This window comes from Lissotriton vulgaris, chromosome 3_1, assembly GCF_964263255.1.
Source record: "Lissotriton vulgaris chromosome 3_1, aLisVul1.2, whole genome shotgun sequence".
Lineage (NCBI taxonomy): Eukaryota > Metazoa > Chordata > Amphibia > Caudata > Salamandridae > Lissotriton > Lissotriton vulgaris.
Genome location: NC_141689.1, coordinates 1,815,560,451 through 1,815,579,945, shown reverse-complemented (window position 1 = coordinate 1,815,579,945; position 19,495 = coordinate 1,815,560,451). Strand labels below are relative to the sequence as shown.

The 19,495-nt window shown below is 45.6% G+C and overlaps 1 protein-coding gene across 2 annotated transcripts in view; it reads left to right on the top strand.

Annotated features, from left to right (window-relative positions):
• The window catches only part of ZNF827 (zinc finger protein 827), a 578,049-nt gene that overhangs the window by 524,915 nt on the left and 33,639 nt on the right, over positions 1-19,495 (top strand). For both annotated transcript variants that reach the window (XM_086962262.1, XM_086962263.1), the window contains exon 10: positions 9,271-9,442. In XM_086962262.1, coding sequence (XP_086818388.1) covers positions 9,271-9,442 — 172 coding nt within the window. The remainder of the gene's footprint in view (positions 1-9,270; positions 9,443-19,495) is intronic.

Sequence of the window (19,495 nt, the reverse complement as noted above, 5' to 3'; positions counted from 1 at the left end):
TGACGCATCTCCTGTATCAGGTTGGTAAGGTCCGCAGCAGGAGCAGAAGGTGGGGCAGGCTGCGGAGGCGGTACGCTGGGCCCCGGGTTCATCTGTTTCGATGTGGCGCTTTTGCGAGTGCTGTCGAAGCTCAGCTTAGGCTGGCGAGTCTCGGATCGCCCCATGGCAGTGGCCGGAGTCAAGTGAGACGTCAAAAATGAGGGATGGCAGAGCACTGCAGGTAAGAATCAGCCAGCAGCAGGCAGTAGGTTTTCGGGCTCGGTATGCTTCGATATACCTCAATACGGTCGTTACCAACAGAAGCGCTGTGTGGTTTCCAACCGCTCAGTGGTAGTGGCTGTATGTCCAGTCCTGGGCACTCGGCCGCAGTATCAGGCACTCGCTGCGTGGAAGCCAGGTAATATATGGGCCAGAGCATCGGCATCCAAGGCAGGCTGCAGGGTCAGATCCAGGGGAGCAGGCTACGACACACAACGGCGGGGCGTCGCAACTCACCGGTTGGTGCCTCTCAGAATGGTAGCTGTGTGCCGCGTGTATAGCCCCCAGCGCACCCGGCTCTCAATGTTGTACAGCAATCCTCAGGCGGGTGGTGCGGGAAGCGACAGTGGGACTCCGCACATCAGGGGGCAGCCCCAGCCCCCGGTCGACAGTTCTGGCGGACAGCGCCGCGCAAGCCCGGGTCTGCAGCGCTATGGGCGACGGGTATAGTGACCTAGAGGAGCCGTGGCAGCAGGCGTCGCAGCAGGAGCATCTCCCTCTCAGTGCCAGCGAGATGATGGCTGGGGGAGGGGGGGGGGAGACCCAAGGCGAGTTTCTTTAGCAGCCGCCTACCTGCACAGCCCCCTCCGCATGCTGTCCCAAAAGGGTCAGGAAGGTGAGGTCTCGATGCGGCCTGGGAGCCTCGTGGCAGGCCTCGGGATCGCGTACTTGCAGTGACAGTGCGTCAGCCTCAAGCAGCTCCAGAGCGAGAGCCGGGCAGTTTTCAGCAGCCCGTAACTTCGGCTCCAGGGCTCGCAGCCTCTCCAAACTTGGGACGAGTGTAGAGAGCACCCCCCTGATGCGAAATCCGGTCTTCTGGGGGCGATGTGGCACCCCGTGGCGAAGGATCTAGGTAGGATCAGTTACCAAGGAGCGGGAGCTGCAGGTCTAGGCAGCCATTCCGCAAGCGCGCCCTCTAGCGCCCCCCACATCTGAATGCTTCTTGATTAAAAGTTTTCCAGTTTCTCCGTTTCAGGGAAGGGGGTTTAAAGAGTCTGTTTTCTAGAGGAGTATTATCTACAAAGAACGGGCTGATGAAGTGATCTGACCAAATTATTCTAACAGGAGGGCAGACTGTAATGCCCTCCCAGTTAGCAAAGATGGGATCCAGAAGATGGCCATGTTGGTGTGAGGGGGCAGTGGATTGTAGATTAAGCCCCAACGATGCCAGTGCTGCCGCCACATCCTGTGCCTCCCTGCATTCCCTATCATCAAAATGGAGGTTTAAATCACCAAAAATGATGAATTTTTTGTATCGGAGAGCTGGCTGAGTAATGTAGTCTAAAAGCTGATTACCACACTGTCCAGCTACTCCAGGCGGGCGGTACACCAACAGACTATTAATGACATTTCTCTGCCCTATTTTAATAGTGAATAGGCCACTCTCACTATGAGGTAAAGTGGCTTTCACTAAGGTGCATTCCAACTCAGACTTATGAATAAGGGCTAGCCCCCCCCCCTCTTTGTTTATGTCTATCTAATCGAAGTAGACAGTAACCAGGAGGAGAGGCCTTGAGTGCTTCAGGAGACGAATCTTCGTCCATCCACGTCTCGGTGAGAAAAAGCACGTCGGGACTATTTATAGTTAGTAAATCATGTATTTCGAGTTTATGTTTTTTCATCGACCTGCAATTTAATAATAGCATGTTTGTTTTGGATATTACATGTATGTTGTTCTTCGAGAATTGAAAGGTCTGATCACAGAAACCGCATGACAGAGGTAGTAAATCAGCTTGAAAGATGTGACCACAGCTATTTGCCACACTTGGGCGTAGTAGCAGAAGCTCCTGTTTAGTATATTGTAAATTGTACCTGACCGGTCCCAACATGTCAGATGGCATCGAAGGACTAGGAGGAGCCGCCCCGCGCCCCGGTCTGTCGCGGACGGGCGCAGACGGGCTGGACTCTGGCTTGACTCCGGCGCGAATACGGCGCGCCCGCTGAACGCGTCCGCTGCGCGGAGCGATATCCGTTTGTTTTTATACTGGTGACTGTCGCCCCAAGGGAGGATAGCCCTACCCAAGATGGCCGCCGCAGTAACTCCGCCCGTGCCCCAGGTAGAACAGCCCAGAAATCGGCCGGACCCTCTGGGGGAAGGCAGCGCTAAATTGGGTGAGTGCAATGTTTTAAAAATAAGGATAAAATAATGGCCTCACCCGAAAATCGGTGGAGACAGAAAGCGTCGCGCAAAATCCGCGCGCTGGTGCAGGGGGGAGAGGACACAAAGGGCAAGTGCTCACAATAAGTTTTTTAAAAATAAGAGCAAGTGAAAAGAGTGACCGCCCGGCTCAAGCCTCAGGCGACAATTGCAGTATTCTCGCGAGTTAATAGATCTACTGTTTTTATACTGGTGACTCTCGCCCCAAGGGAGGATAGCCCTACCCAAGATGGCCGCCGCAGTAACTCCGCCCATGTCCCAGGTAGAACAGCCCTGAAATCGGCCAGACCCTCTGGGGGAAGGCAGCGCTAAATTGGGTGAGTGCAATCTAATTGTTTTAAAAATAAGGATAAAAAAATGCCTTCACCCGAAAATCGGTGGAGACAGAAAGCGTCGCGCTAAATCCGCGCGCTGGTGCAGGCGGGAGATGACACAAAGGGCAAGTGCTCACAATAAGTTTTTTTAAAATAAGAGCAAGAGAAAAGAGTGACCGCCCGGCTGAAGCCTCAGTCGACAATTGCAGTATTCTTGCGAGTTAAAAGATCTACTGTTTTTATACTGGTGACTTTCGCCCCAAGGGAGGATAGCCCTACCCAAGATGGCCGCCGCAGTAACTCCGCCCGTGCCCCAGGTAGAACAGCCCTGAAATCGGCCGGACCCTCTGGGGGAAGGCAGCGCTAAATTTTAAAGACCTGTGAATTACTTAGGTGCAGCTGTGTTTGTGCCCGTGAAGCTATCTCAGCCGGGCTGACACACACAACGGGGGAGGGCGGCTGAAGCCCCTTGAGCCCAATCAGCATTGCCCCCCTGCCTGCAGATCACTCTGAAAGGTGTGGGCAGTTCAGGTCAGTTGATGGAGCCCTGTTCAGTCCCTCATCTAACTAGAGTTTAGAGTGTGAGCTTCCATCCATGCAGGATCCTTATAATTTTTGACATGCAGGAGCTGACGATCCCAGATAAAAAAAATGTAAAATATCTTTTCATTGTGGGTAAAGCGCATAAAAGGGCAATGACATTAAACATTGCATATTGTGGCATCAAGGCATATGCATACAGTAACAAACTCTTGTCCGGCCCCCGGAACACACGATCGCTCCGTCCTATTCCCCGCCAGGTCAGGCTTTGTTCATATACTTCTTAAAGGTGCTAAGTCAACACCATGATTACATCATGGATGGGAGCAGGAACAATAGAAGTTGTTGTAACCTGTACAGATATAGTGAGTAAACCTCTATAGTCTTTCACTGGTTAAACTATCAGAATTTTAACTGTTGGTTTCTACTAGAAACATGCTGATAATCTGCAGGTACAGTAGCTCCTAGATATATATTATGAGTTGTAGGTAGTCAGTAACACTTGTAGGGATGATGCTACTTGAAAAGAAGGGAAAAGTAACTTGAAACACCTGTAAAGAACCAATGATGGGTTACTGGAGGACACAAAACTTGAAATAGAAAAACATTATGCTTTACTGACCAGGTCAAAGTCGAAAAATATGGCTGACCATGATGGAGCATGGTTCAGGTACAAGAAGAAAATTAAGCCCAGTCTGCGCTTACATTTGGACTTAGAAGAAATTTGAGAAAAATGTTCAGAGAAGATAAAGTTCAGCGGGGCAAGGCTGCAAACAGTGTCCAAAGAGGGAGCATTGTCGTTGGGGAGCCTTGGGTTGAAGCCGCAGTGAAGATTTCTGCGTTTGGATGTAATCTTTTTTATGGAAGTCAAAAATCTCCAATGGGACGAGGCAGGAGGCTGTAGTCAGCTGTAGTAGGGCTCGGCTGTCCCTTTGGCGAAGGACCACTGAACAGGATTTGCTGCTTTGGAGATGAACGTAGTCGGAGCAATGGGGAAGTCAGGCTGACCGGCAATGCACCATGGGCGGATAGGCAAGCAGGTTGGTCCCGGTCTCTCCTTGGTTCTCAGAGCAGCGTTTAGCTAAAAATGTTTTTAAAACCTCAGTTTTGGATTTTGGCTATCTGGGCATGTTTAGCACCACAACCAAGGGTCCATGACAGGTGGGACACCACGTAGTGGTCCAGGATTCCTCAGGCTAGGTCCAGGTGCAGGTTCAAGATGGCAGGAGCCTTCCTTTCATGTCCATTTGGCTCTGAACAGCAGTCCCGCAAACTAGCCATTGGAGTCACTCTGGTAGTCCTCAGTTCAGGTGAAAATGCAGGGCTCAAACAGCAGGGATGACCTCTGAGATTCAAATGAGGCTCCAGGCAATAAAGCGCTCCATCCAGGTAGAGCAAGACTGATTTGCATATGGATAGGATCTTATTGGAATTGCATGGTGAGCAAACAAACAATGGATTTAGGCCCAGATCTTTGACTGGGGGGACTGTTTGAAAGTGTTCAGCATTCCGTCCATCAATTGTTTGTTTCGCATTTTTCATCCCAAGTAGGACGGATATACCCAGACGTAGGTCCCAGGCTCGCCATCCCACGGAATTCAATCTATCCTGACTGATGAGGGGTGATACCTCGAAACTGGTCCTGGGATGCTTGTGTCCGGTCCAGAGTGGACCTGGCCTGGTATTTCAGGCTGGACTTTTGCCATGGGAAGCAGGGTCAAGACTGATTTAAATAAGGATGGGTCCATATTGGAATGATGTGGTGGATTTAGGCCCATAATTTTGACTGGGGGTAAGTGTTTGACATTGTTCAGCATTTCGTCCATCAATTGTTCTTTTTGCAACTTTCGAAAATTGCCATTTTCAAAATTGATATGTAAAATCCGACTTTATTATTAAGGAGTAGATTTCACTACAATTTCATAGATACCAAACATAAACTGCTTACCTGGTTCCAATCAAAAGTTAGCACTAATCAAATGTAATAGGGCAAAAAAGAATCTTTGTCCACCTTGGCTCCTTCATGAAATGTTTTGTGTTAATCCGTCAAGTGGGGGACAAGAAAAAGGGGTTCCCAGAAGTTTGATTTTCACTGTTAATTCCCATAGGAAACTTTGCTATCCGATACAAAACAAATGGCTGAATGGAATTACACCAGTTCGGGAAACAGTTACAACTTTACTCTGAATGCGTGCTTTTTGTGAATTGGTATAAATCTGTTCAGCCATTTTTGAGAAATTTGCATTTAAAGAGGGGCTCGGTTTTACCCTCAGAAAAAGTTAGGTATATCCGGAAGGTTGATCCCATAGTAGTCTTGCAGTATACATTAAAAAAAAATCTTTTGTCTGGTTCTGAGTGATTGAGTGAGCTTTTTCTTCCATCAGCCATTTTGGTCTTGCAGGGCTGCCAAAATAAACTGATTAGTTGGGTGCTACATAGAAGAAAATGTTGAGGCTGCCAATACACATCTTGGGAACACGGTGCCAGAGTACTTAATTTGTAGAAAAAATGTCACAAAAAGGGGTTTGGTGAGCAGGCATTGACCCCCAGTCCCATAGGAACCCTCCAAGTAATTAAGATTTTAAAAAAATCTGAATTTGGTGGTGGTACTGTAGTATTAGAGTGGGACTCAGCCTGAACCACGTTGTACTGCATGAATATCGCAGACGGAAAATATTTTTTTTGAAAGACTATGGACGGTGAGATTTGGCTGCTCCCTTGGGGTTGGCCTGGCCTGTGGATCCTATGACCAACCCCTCTTGCACATGGCCGAAGGGTTGGACAGGGTGTCCCGCAGTGGGTAGAGTGTGCCAGACCCTATGTCTATACTCCTGATGCACCCGGCTGAATATACTTTAACATTTAAACACAGACACGACTAACAACTTAATTTTTTTTTACTTAAAGATGGTTCTAAGAAGAAACCTTTTGGGGTGGTTTAAACCCATTTGATTTCTTTATGGAGTTTTTTGGGGCTTAACTACATTTTTTTTTCAAATAAATACAAATTTCAATTGCTTATCACCCTGAGTTTGGTGTGCAGCCATAAGCTTGTCTTGAGCTCAAGCATTGCTCTCCCACATAAACCACCTTACAGCACTTGGTGCAGTATACCTCTATATTGGAGTAGAAATGGATCATATCATGTTAGGATTTGTCGCAGTACAGGATTTCCAAATTGAGCACATACACCCGCAATAGAAGATGTTGAAGCCCCCTCTTCCTCTTCCCATATTGTATTTAGAATATTCAACTGCTGACTGTGCCTAACTCTCAGATTCTTCATCGTAACTGCGGTGCCAAAAGAGTACTTCTTCCCCGTTCCCCAGCTGAATTCTCTGTGACCACTTAAGCTGAAACTTTCTTTTCTTCAGCCTGGCTATACACATGATTGCAGGGGAGGGAAGTGAATGCCCTGCAGAAGTGATGCAGGACTGTATCATTGGCTGTGTCGGTCCCATGTGAGTACCACAGTACCAAGGGCACACCCCAAAAAATAAATATAAAAAGCAGACATCTGATTGGCCACTAAGGGTACACTACTAAAAAATTAGGCCCACAGCCTTTAGGAGGAAAAAAATAAACAAATATTAAAACACTATTTCCATATTGGTATTTTGCAGCGCCACATTACTGTGCAGACCATCTGAGGGCATCATGGCTTCTGACACAACTCCACAGAGGCAGCCATCTGGTGACCCTGCTACCGCTGGTTCATTGCAAGATGATGACAAAATTGTGCTGCCTTTGACATCAGCAAAACACACAAGATGATGGACGGAATGCTGCACAATGGCAAACACTCACCCCCAGTCACAGATCTGGGCTTAATCCATCGTTATTTTGCTCACCAAGCCACCTCAGTTCAGACATGGCCATATGCAAATCAGTCTTGACCCTGTGCCTCATGGGAACAGTCCAGCCCGAACTGCCAAGCCATGTCTTCCCTGGACCGGAATCAAGCATCCTAGGACCGGTTTCTGGCTATCAGCCATCTTCAGCCAGGATAGCTTGACTCCAGTGGATTAGTGAGCAGGGTACCCACCTCTGGGCATACCCTTCCCACATAGGGCGAATAGCAAAACACACAAGATGATGGACGGAATGCTGCACAATGGCAAAACACTCACCCCAGTTACAGATCTGGGCCATCGTTATTTTGCTCACCAAGCCACCTCAGTTCAGACATGGCCATATGCAAATCAGTCTTGACCCTGTGCCTCATGGGAACAGTCCAGCCCGAACTGCCAAGCCATGTCTTCCCTGGACCGGAATCAAACATCCTAGGACCGGTTTCTGGCTATCAGCCATCTTCAGCCAGGATAGCTTGACTCCAGTGGATTAGTGAGCATGGGACCCACGTCTAGGCATACCCTTCCCACATAGGGTGAACAGCAAAACACACAAGATGATGGACGGAATGCTGCACAATGGCAAACACTCACCCCCAGTCACAGATCTGGGCTTAATCCATCGTTATTTTGCTCACCAAACCACCTCAGTTCAGACATGGCCATATGCAAATCAGTCTTGACCCTGTGCCTCATGGGAACAGTCCAGCCCGAACTGCCAAGCCATGTCTTCCCTGGACCGGAATCAAGCATCCTAGGACCGGTTTCTGGCTATCAGCCATCTTCAGCCAGGATAGCTTGACTCCAGTGGATTAGTGAGCACGGTACCCACCTCTGGGCATACCCTTCCCACATAGTGCGAATAGCAAAACACACAAGATGATGGACGGAATGCTGCACAATGGCAAAACACTCACCCCAGTTACAGATCTGGGCCATCGTTATTTTGCTCACCAAGCCACCTCAGTTCAGACATGGCCATATGCAAATCAGTCTTGACCCTGTGCCTCATGGGAACAGTCCAGCCCGAACTGCCAAGCCATGTCTTCCCTGGACCGGAATCAAACATCCTAGGACCGGTTTCTGGCTATCAGCCATCTTCAGCCAGGATAGCTTGACTCCAGTGGATTAGTGAGCATGGGACCCACGTCTAGGCATACCCTTCCCACATAGGGCGAATAGCAAAACACACAAGAAGATGGACGGAATGCTGCACGTTGGCAAAACACTCACCCCAGTATAGAGATCTATACTGGGCCATTTAATGGACATTGACTGTTGGTAATGTAAATGCACGTACAGAGAGGCCTGTTGCGGTTTACAGGCCACTATTCTTGCATTTGCCGTCCATTGCAGGGGGATCATGTAGCCACTTGCCTACTTAATTTTCAGTAAGCAGGTGGTTCTGCAAACCCCAGTTGGTGTGCAAACTGCTTATATTCGTTTACAAAGCGGAATGAGTACATTGAGCTCTATGGGCTCTCTGGTTTGCTGCGAGGTTTATTTATTTATTTATTTCGAAATGTATTAAGCGCGCGGCTACCCCCAGCGGGGGTGTCCCGGCGCTGTAGGTTGGTTAATGGAATAAGATTTGTACAAATAACCCTAATATTTAGACACCTACATTGTTTACCTATACATATGAGGCTATCTTCATTTCATCATCTAGTTGTCCTGTTGATAAAATTGTAATCTTGCCAACGTTCAGAGGTTTAAGAAATAAGGATAAGTAAGTTGCAATTGCAAATATCTGGGCTTCGGAGTCAAAGATCACGTCACAGGCCGGCCCTTGGTTTCAGTTTTCGATCTGAAACGCACTTGCTAGTGATATTATGCATACCTACTTCCGGTTCGTTAGCGGTTACAAATACACTCATGCCTACCCATTTTCAAATATTATTTGAACCTGGCCTTTTAAACTGAACTACACATTATATGACTTATTATTGTTCTTTAATCACATTAATATTGGCTCGTTTTTATCTTATTCTGTGGCTTTGATTATTCTTATATAAAGGTGATGTACTTTGGTGCACCGTTTCCACTTGATGAAAGTGATATTAAATAAGCAAATACATAAGTAAGTAAGTAAATAAATAAATAAACAAACAAACAAGTAGGAAAATAAGGAGATATGTCTTTTTTGCAGAAGAAAGGAAATACAAATGCCATTTGTGCCCATACGCTGCCAAGTGCCGTGCAAACCTGAATCAGCACCTGACCGTCCATTCTGTGAAGCTAGTGAGTACCGACACGGAGGACATCGTCAGCGCTGTCATTTCGGACGCGGGAGATGGAAAGAAGCACTCTTATTTCTACAGGTAAGGAACTACTGCTTAGGAAATTGGCCTAGCCAGAGTAACCTTAATTGATGGTCAGGGAAATGAAAACCTGATGGTCTTGACTTCCTTACTCCACAATTGAAAGTAGTTAGCAAAGTTTCATGCTAACTATGATCACTAAATGGCGGCGCTGTGTATTCACAGTGTTTGACTATGTGAGTTTCCAGCAGTGCACTCATAGTGACAGAAAACAATCATGAGTTCTAAAATTGAGTTATGAACTGAAGTACAATAAATCGCTTTCAATCTCGGTTTCCAAAATATTTGTATTGAGTCCTGCCTCCTGTACTGTGATTGCAAGGTGAGTTCAGATCGAGCAGTGGCAGAGACATTCTTAAATAGATTTCACAGTCATGTAGAGAGTGGACAGTGACTGAAATACTGCACACTTCTATCTGGCTTGTGTTATCTTCCCACAAGTTATCTAGGTTCTGTATTGAAATGCTGTTTAGATTTTTAGCAGATAGTTTTTTTTTACTTTCTGTGACTGATTGGAGCAAGAAGAAAGAGATATTAAAGGTGAAAGACAGGAATATATGGCCCTCAGTGCTTAGTTTGTAAAATGATATGTGCATGCATGCACATATTTATTAGGATCCCACGACTGAGGCTGCCGAATACTGAGGTTGCCCAATATCAAGGCTGCTTAATCCTAATTCTACCTCAGGCCTCTTTCCTTCACCACTGTACACTTCCTGTCAGTTTATTACACTCTTGCAGGTTCATTTTCATCCCTATTGTTAGATCTGTCATCCTTAGGTGATCTTCCCCCAAATGTTTGGCCTTACTCCTCCAAATGTTTTCTGTTCTTGATTGTGTTGGGCTTAGGACTTTGTACGCTTTGTACTTCTAACCAGTGCTAAAGTGTGTGTGCTCACTCCTTAAAACATGGTAACATTGGTTTCTCCCCATTTGTTGTATTTAACTTACTTGTAAGTCCCTAGTACAGTGTTACTACCTCTGCCTGGGGCCTGTAAATGAAATGCTACTAGTGTGCTTGCAGCACAGATTGTGCCACCGCGTGAGTAGCCTTTTAAAAATGTCTCAGGCCTGCCATTGCAACCTGTGTGGGCAGTTATGAGCTGACATTTTGACCTGGAAAATTAAATGTGATGTCTGGCCTAAACCTTCTTTTTTAATATATCTAAGTCACCCCTAGGGTAGGCCTTAAACATCCCACAGTGCAGGGTGCAATATATTTAAAAAGTCGTTAATGTACTTTTAAGTTTTACATGTCCTGATGGTGGAAAACTCTTAAATGCATTTTTCACTATTGCAAAGCCTACCTTTCCCATAGGATAACACAGGAGTTGCCATATTTCACTTAATAAGGATATCTTCCAAATGGGAGCAGAATAACAGTTCATTTTTTGGTGTATTTGGAATTGTAACAAAAACACCCTTTTAATGGTAAAGTAAGTTTATTAATTACAGTTTTGAAAATGGCACTTTTAGAAAGCTAACATTTTCCTGCCTTAGCCACTTAGTGCCTGTAGCCTGTCTCTGGGTCACATGATTATGTGTAGTTGGCAGTTGGTGTTTGTGCATTCCTCCTAGACAGCCTCACAAAATAGAGAGCTTGGTGTACCTGATGGGCCATCACTGGCAGGATGTCACTGGCAGGATGGGAGGACGGAATAAGGTACAGCCCCACCCACACCTGAATGGGGTTTGTCCTGCCTTACTACAAAGGATTGCATACCCCCTGTAGTTAGCCTGAAGCCTGAGCGAGGGAGACAGGAACCCTCTGCACTTGAAATGGAAACCTCTAGAAGTTTCTCCCACTTCAAAAGAGGCACCAGGTATAAATATTGGACCTCAGTCACCAACTCTTCAGTTCACATATAGTCTTGTGGAAGACTCTGTCAGGAAGAAGGACTGCCGTGCTGCTGATAGGACTACTACTCTTCTGGACTGCTAGCTTGAAGGACTGCTGACCAACTGTGCTGGCCCACTGCCCTGCTACCCACTTGCCTGCATGAGAAGTACTGGACCTGGAACCTGTACCCAGGACCACCAGAGTGACTCCAAGGGCTAGTCTATTTGTAACTTGCACCTGGACTCTGCAACTGTGAGTCCTACCCAGCCTCCTGGTGCTACCCCAATCCTGGACCCTTGAAAGTGGGCCTGAAGGTACTCTGCTAGCCCATATGTAGACCCTGCAGAACCAACACATCTCCTTTGCTGCGGGGTTCTATCCCTAGCAGAACTGATGCATTGCCTCTGCTTTGTGGATTTTCCTGTTGCATCACTGCCGTAGCCTCTTTAGAAACACAGTTGCACAGCACATCCTCTATGTAGGCCCTCTCATCGCAAGTCCCTCATCAATGGCATCCCCGATGACGACGCAGGACTCTGCATTAGCAGGCCCCAATGGGACCGTGTAGCCGGCCTGTACGTCCATTGTGGTCGGCATGAACATGTTACTTTTTCCCAGTCTAATCACGGGGGGGAAGCCTTTTCATTGGCTCCGCCAAGCTGCACAGCCACAACTACTATGAATCAAATCCGTTTTTCACTCTTCTTTTTTTATCAACAATATTCTCTTTTTCATTTCAAGTTTTTTACTCCATTATTCTTTCAATTTGTTTTATTCATTGCTTGACATCAGTGCTCAAAAAAGCTCTGGAGCGCAAGTGGGTTCCACAAATCATGATTTTATTTCAAAACAACCCAATGCATTTCGGGAAAATATTTCCCTTCGTCAGGGGCATCTAAAAAAATAAACACAAATATATTTACTCATCTGAGTCAACACAGTCAACGCAGCAATGCACATTACATGATTTTTTCCTGTCAAAACCATGAAAATCATCTTTTTTACTCTGAATCTCGTGTTGACCTCTAGGTTACTGCACATGCATCTAGTCAAAATTCATAACGTTAACAGTATTCATACCAAAAACACTGATGTTTACTATCACATAAAGATCAAATCTAAAAGGTTCTCCCCCAATTTAACGCTTTTCTAAGGCAACATGTTTGTGTGCATCAATACCTCAATGCTGAAAATAAACTTGCTTACCATAACTTGTGGTTTTTCTTATTTCTTAAACCAGACGCTACTCAATATAAAACATCTTTAATTAAGCATGCTCTTTTCTGTCTGGTCTGTTTCTGTTGCCCCGGCATATATCGTGATGCACATGCTTTGTGCGGGTACAACCTGAATCTTTCCATAACCCCACCCTTTTTTTATTTACCCACCCTTCTCAATTATCCCCAGGTGATTAACCATTGCTGCATGTTCCGGAAACTGACATAAACAACGGACTATGTATATCACACTGCTCTCTTTCCACTTTCACGATTTTTCTGCATAGTGCAACTACATATCCCAAAATGCAGTATTCCTCATCCTGAACAACATAGTGTTTTTCACAGATTCCTATTGACCTCGTCACTGCGTTCATCAAATTGTTCATGCAACATTCTTTATTGACAGTGACCCTTGTGCTTCATTTCAGTGAGTCTACTCCATATCATGCAACAAATTTCATCTTTTGCTAAACGTTTCTTGTGAGCAACACTTGTTCATAATATTCCATTATGATGTGAAACCCGACTCCTTCTTCAATCGTCAACAATTCCGTGCGCTGTTTCAAAATGCTTTTCCTTTTCACATTTATTCCTGTTTCTTCACTGGCTTTATTCCTTTCATCCTGGGTGCAACCTCACCAATGGGAGACGAACAATTCATTCAAATGGCCAGATATCCACAGTTGGTGCTTTGTGATTTTTCGTGCTATTTTCATTGAAATCTTTAAACATGCCTATCTCCGGTTCTACTCATTGAATGTTTGTCATTTTTGTCTTGTTTTATTTATTAAAAATTACTCTGTTTTCCTAATTTGCTGTGGGATTTTTTGTGTTTCGTGTTTTCACTTTATTACAGGTTGAAATGTTTTATACACTGCCTCTAAGTTAAGCCTGACTGCTCTGTGCTAAGCTACAAGGGGGTTGAGCACAGTTTAATTTGGGGTTGCTTGAGACGTCACCCTGACAGGGTTTGTGATTCCTGCTTGAATAGGGTTACACCTCCTCATCCAGTAACCCAATTTCTTTCACCTAAGTTCTTTATTTGTCACCTTTTAGCATTGTTCTCTTATACCCTTCCTTTTCATTTTCTTTCTTTCATTTTTCGACTCTGTGTCAAAATCTCATGAAGGAAACAAGTGACGTTCTCAAACATTAATGTTGGTGTCTTTCAGAAACAGGGTTATTAATTTGAGCGGGGGCACCCCTGCCAGCTCTATAACCCACTCTGGTTAGGTTAAAATACAGTACAAAGTTCAAGCAGTAACAATAATTTTGAAGTAAAAATCACAGCACAGTAAAAATACTTTAGAAACATAGTAAAACATTTAATGAGTAAAAAGACACAACAATCATCAAAAATATGTTAAAGGGAACCTGAGATATGAATGTTTAAATATTTAAGCCAAAAGGACCTAACATAAGTCAGGCACTATGGAAAACAACAGTTTGTGGTAGACTTGGATCTATGCACAGCCTGACCATGATGGATCTGAGGTTGGATACAACAATCGAGTTGTCCCAGTCAAAGGTTTTTAACTTCAAAATCAGTCTTCAGCTGCTGAGGAAGCTTCTTCTGGTCCTGAAGGCTTCTTGGCACCAGGTCTCTCTCCAGAAAGCTTCTTTGGGATCTAGTCCTCTTTAGTCAGCTGGGCCCTCTTGGTGTCAGGAGTCCTTCTGTTTTTTGTGTCCTTTAAGCAAGTAAACAGGAGGCGAACAATTTGACCCTTGAAGGGCAGTTACATTTTCTGGGTGACAGCAGGATTTAGGGTTCCTTGTGTGATTCCTCATCTTCCAGGAGGAGCCAGGAGTCAGAAGTCATGATTTTCCTTCAACAGGGCCTTCTTCTATAGATGGAGGCTTCACAGCTCCAGGAATATCGGAGGATATGGCGATGGTGGTGCTAAATTTATTCTCTTCACAACATAACATAACAGTTGTATTTGTAAAGCGTACTTTCACCCGGAGGCATCTTAGTGCTGAACAACAGATGTTTATTGTTACCCAACTCAATGGTACACAAGCTTGTGATTGGAGAAATTCTACAACCCAGTCCTCACAATTTTACCCTGGAACCCCTATTTGTACATGGCGGGACCCAGCTGCCACAAGTCAGGTCTATCTTTAGCGTCTTGACCAGTTCCCTATGTTAAACCTGGCTTCCTTGGCGTGGTTTCCCCTGACTTTTTGTCTTCTGACCTTACGTTTTGCTGACCTAATATTTGCTGGATTTAGGATTCTGGGCTCTTTACCACTGTTAACCAGTGCTCAAGTGCGTATTCTCTGTACTCTAAACATGTTACCATTGGCTTTACCACAATTGGCTTATTTATTTTACTTGTAAGTCCCTAGTAAGGTGCACTGTATGTACCTAGGGCATGTAAATTAAATGCTACTAGTGGGCCTGCAGCACTAATTTTGCCACCCACTTTAGTCAATCAATCAGGATTTATAAAGTGTGGCTTATCACCCAATAGGTTATCCAGGCGCTTGCAGGCCCTGGAAACTTATTCAAACAGCCAGGTCTTGGGGACATTCAGAATTCATGAAGTGAGGTGATGGTCCGGAGGTGTGTGGGAAGGCTGTTCCAAATCTTTGCTGAAATGTGGGAGAAGGAGTGCCCTCCACTTCTGCTTCAGTAGATGCGGGAAGAATGGGCAAGTGAAGGGAGGCAGAGTATAGTCTTCTCAATGACTGGTGGAAGTTCAGGCGGTGGTTAATGTAGGTGGGTCCTTGATTGTCTAGAACCTTGTGTGCATGGGTCGGCAGCTTGAATTGGCATCTCTTCTATACGGGAAGCCAGTGGAGTTTCCAGAGGTGGGGTGTGTTATGGGTTTGTAAGGAAAAGCAGAGGATAAGTCTGGCTGCAGCATTCTGTATGGTCTAATGTCACTGTAGAAGCTGTGTAGCGATTCTTACGTAGCAGGAATTGTAATAGTCCATTCTACTGGTGATGAGGGCTTTGGTCACTGTGCGTCTCGTGTGTAGGGGCAGCCACTTGAAGATCTTACACAGTGTGCGCAGAGTGAGGAAGCAGGCAGAGGAGATGGCGTTAATCTGTGATTTCATAGTGAGCTTGTTAATGATGATTCTGAGGTTTCTGGCATGGTTGGAGGGAATGGGTGCAGGTCCTAGGTCCGAGGGCCATGAGGAGTAGTTCTGTTGCTGCTGTGGCCAAAGATTAGTACTTCTGTCTTGTCTGTGTTCTGCTGCAGGCAGTTCTTCATCCTGTTGGTGATGTTTGTCATACGTCTGTGGAAGTTGGTTCTGGTGTTGGTGAAGTCGTCGGTGAGTGAGAGGATGAGTTGGATGTTGTCTAAGTATGAAATTATGTTGAGACCGTGGGATCTGACGATGTTGGCCAGCGGAGTCATATATGCTTTGAAAAGTATGGGGTTGAGGGATAAGCCCTGGGAGACACCCCAGGTTATCTCCTTGTGTTCAAAGGTGAAAGGTGGGCAGTTGATCCTCTGGGTTCTTCCGGTGAGAAAGAATGTGAATCATCTGAGCGCGTCCCCTTGGGTGCTGATGTGGTGGAGTCGTTCGATCAGTGTGTGGTGGGATACGGTCCCGAAGGCTGCCGTGAGGTTGAGGAGGATCAAAGCTGCTGTTTCTCCTCGGTTGAGGAGAATTCGGATGTCGTTGGTGGCTGCGATCAGGGCGGTTTATGTACTGTGATTGATGCGGAAGACAGATTGTGAGGCTTTGAGTAGTTTGTTCTGCCCCAGGTGTGTCATGAGTTGATTCTTGATGCAGTACCTTCACTGGGAATGGGAGCAGGGAGATTGGCCGGTAGTTTTTAAGTTCGCTGGGGTTTGCAGAGGGTTTTTTGAGTAGTGGTCTGACTTTGGCATGTTTCCAGGTGTTAGAAAATGTTGCTGTGGTTATAGAGGTGTTGAGTAGGGTTATGAGCTCCTGGACAATCCTTTTGTTTTTGATGTTGGAGATATGATGCAGGAATAGGTCTGTGGGAGCTTCCGAGTGGATGGATTTCATGGTGGAGGTGGTGTCCTGGGTGGAGAGGATGTTTCAGGAGGTCAGTGTGTGGTTTGTGTTGTTTGCGGTGGTGGCGTATCTGTCGATGTGTTGGGATTCAAGGTTTCTGTATATGGTTGCGACCTTGTGGAGGAAGAAGTGGGCAATGTTGTCTCACAACTCCTGTGATGGGGTAATGTTCTTTTCACTGGCAGCTGGGTTGGAGAATTCCTTAACAATGTTGAAATGCTCCTTGGTATTGTTGGCATCCTGTAGCCCTGTGCCTTAGGCCTGCCATTGCAAAGCCTGTGTGTGCAGTTTTAAACTGCCATTTCGACCTGGCAAGTTAACCTACTTGCCATGCCCAAACCTTCCCTTTTGTTACATATAAGTCACCCGTGAGGTTGGCTCTAGGCAGCCCTAGGGCAGAGTGCAGTGTATTTCCAAGTTAGGACATTTAATTTTAGTTTTGCATGTCCTGGTAGTGAAACTATTAAATCTGTTTCTCTCTACTGCAATGTATATCTCTCCTTTAGGTTAACATTGGGATTTCCTTAAAATATCCTTTCAATGTAATTTCTAATTGGGAAAACATAGAGATTTGGAGCTTGGTGTCTCTGGACTCATAATTTAAAATCACAACTTATGGTGAAGTTAAATTTAAAATTGCAAGTCTGAAAATGCCACTTTTAGAAAGTTGCCATTTTCTTACATTAACCATTCTGTGGCTGTGTCTGTCTGTCAATACATGTCTGGATTAGGTGATAGATGGGCTTTGTGTATTCTCTCTAGAGAGACACATACAAAGGAAGCTAGGGTGTTACATTTGCATCCTGATGGCCCATCATCTGGCTGATGGGCTTTCCTGAAATAAATTGGGAGGGAGGAGCTTACACTTGCAACTGAGAAGGGCTGTGCCTATCCCCTATAGTAAATCTGGAGCCAGGGCAGGAAAAGCAGGGACCCTGTGATCTTTAAATGCCTCTTTGAAGTCTCCCCCACGTCAAAGGCACAACTTAGTATAAGTACTGGAACCCTGGCACCACCAAATCAGAACTTTGCTGGAACCAAGGACATTCTGACAGGAAGAAGAGCTGCTGTGCCACTCTGCTAACTGCTTTGCTGTGTTGGCCTGCTCCCTACCGATAGCTGTGCTGCAGGAGGAACTGCCACTTTGTTACCAGTTTTGCTGTGTTGGCCTGATGCGTCTTGCCTGGGGGTGAGAACTGGTCTTGCTCTCTGCATTCTTGAAACCCAGTTTCTACAAGGGCTTCTGGGTTTCCCCCAGTTCTTGAAGTTTCAGATCCATCAAATCTTCCTTCCACTCTGCTTCAGCTGCTGGACTCTGCCAACTGTGAGTCCTGTCCTACAAATAGGTGCCAATCCAGTCCTGGGCCTAGAAAGTGGGTTCTGCAGCTGTTTGTCTGTAAATATGGATGCAGTTATGACTTTGCGCTGATCCGAATTGATACAGTTCCCTCCAATACAGACGCAAACCTGATCAGATGACATCCCTGTGTGGCTTGACAACAATATGGGTCTCTACTGTGAGGTTGGACGTTGATGCAGATCCGATCTGAAGACTTCCCTGCAAGGCTCGACAGCGACACAGCACCTGCATCGTAAGGGGTTCGCTTATGATGCGGGACCACCTGACTGCGATGCTCGATTTCAACGCATCAGCCTGAGTGTGTGATTCGGAACTGGCACATCAAGTCTTCGATGCCAGCGACTGCTCCATCCAACATGGTATTTCAGCAGGCACTGCGTTGTTCCGGTAGCCTCCATCACAGTCCGCCTGAAACTTTGTATTAACCCCAGTCGAGTGTGACCTCAAGTAACCCCTAAGCGCTATTGACTTTTAAGCAGTATATTGTAGTTTATTCTTTAAAACAATCATAACTCAAGTTTGACTTATTGGATTTTTATCGTTTTGTTCTTGTTCAGATACATTTTCTTTAGTTAACTAAACTGTGGAGTCTTTTGTTGTGTTTTCACTGTGTTACTGTAATTACAGTGTGCACAGATACTTTACAGATTACTTCATACATTAAGCCTGGCTGTTCTGTGCCAAGCTACGAGAGGGTAAGCACAGGTTAATTTAGGCTTTGTCTCTGACTTCCCCTGACTAGGATTGTGGTCCCTACTTGGTCAGGGTGCAAATCTCTGCCAGCTAGAGACCCAATTTCAAACACCCTACCTGACAGGGTCAAAACTGTTTTTCTCTTATACCTGTTTTGAGCATCCTTGGGGTGAATAGACGAAGCCCTGCTTCGCCTCTCCAAGTCAAAAGAAGTAGTTCTCTGATAGCTAATCTCTGCTAAGTAGTCAGCAGTTAACATACATTATCCTTTGCTGGTCCCAAAAGGAAGGCAATGTTCTCTGAGCCAGAATCATTTGCTCTCCCAGTCAAATATGTGTATTCCAACTCTAGAAGTGTGATAGGTAGCAGAACTTGTTTTCCCTCTTCTGTGACTGGGGACGGGCTGTCGAAGAAGGTCCTGGCAATTAATAGGAGGAACCCTCCCTGGCATCTCCATATTAAAATAAAAAGACCTAAAGCTGTGCTTTGTTCTGCCAACTGTTCCTCTCCAGTCCCAGATAGCTAATACTTGCTAAGTTATCAGCAATTAACACCTTTCCTGGTCCCAGAGGCAAGCCATCGACCTCTCAGTCAGGAATGTGAACTCTCCCAGCCAAGGATATGTATTCTAGTGCTGTTGGTGTAATGAGTGGCAGAACTGATTTAAAGCCAGTTCTTGCTCAGACACTACATTTTGCAATGTTACTTTACAGCTTAAGTGAACAAAAAGCTGACTTCCCCATTAAGTCAGATTTGAACAACTATGCAGGAAATATCTTTGAAGCATTTCCTAGCACTTTCCAATGTAGAGGTGGAAAATAAAGATTTTAAACCACCTATGCCCCAGATGTCTAGCCTGGCCTACATAGTGAGCTAACTTAGCAGTTTTATTTCAATGTGAGGGTATACTAACCATTATGCCCCATGTGCCCTATATT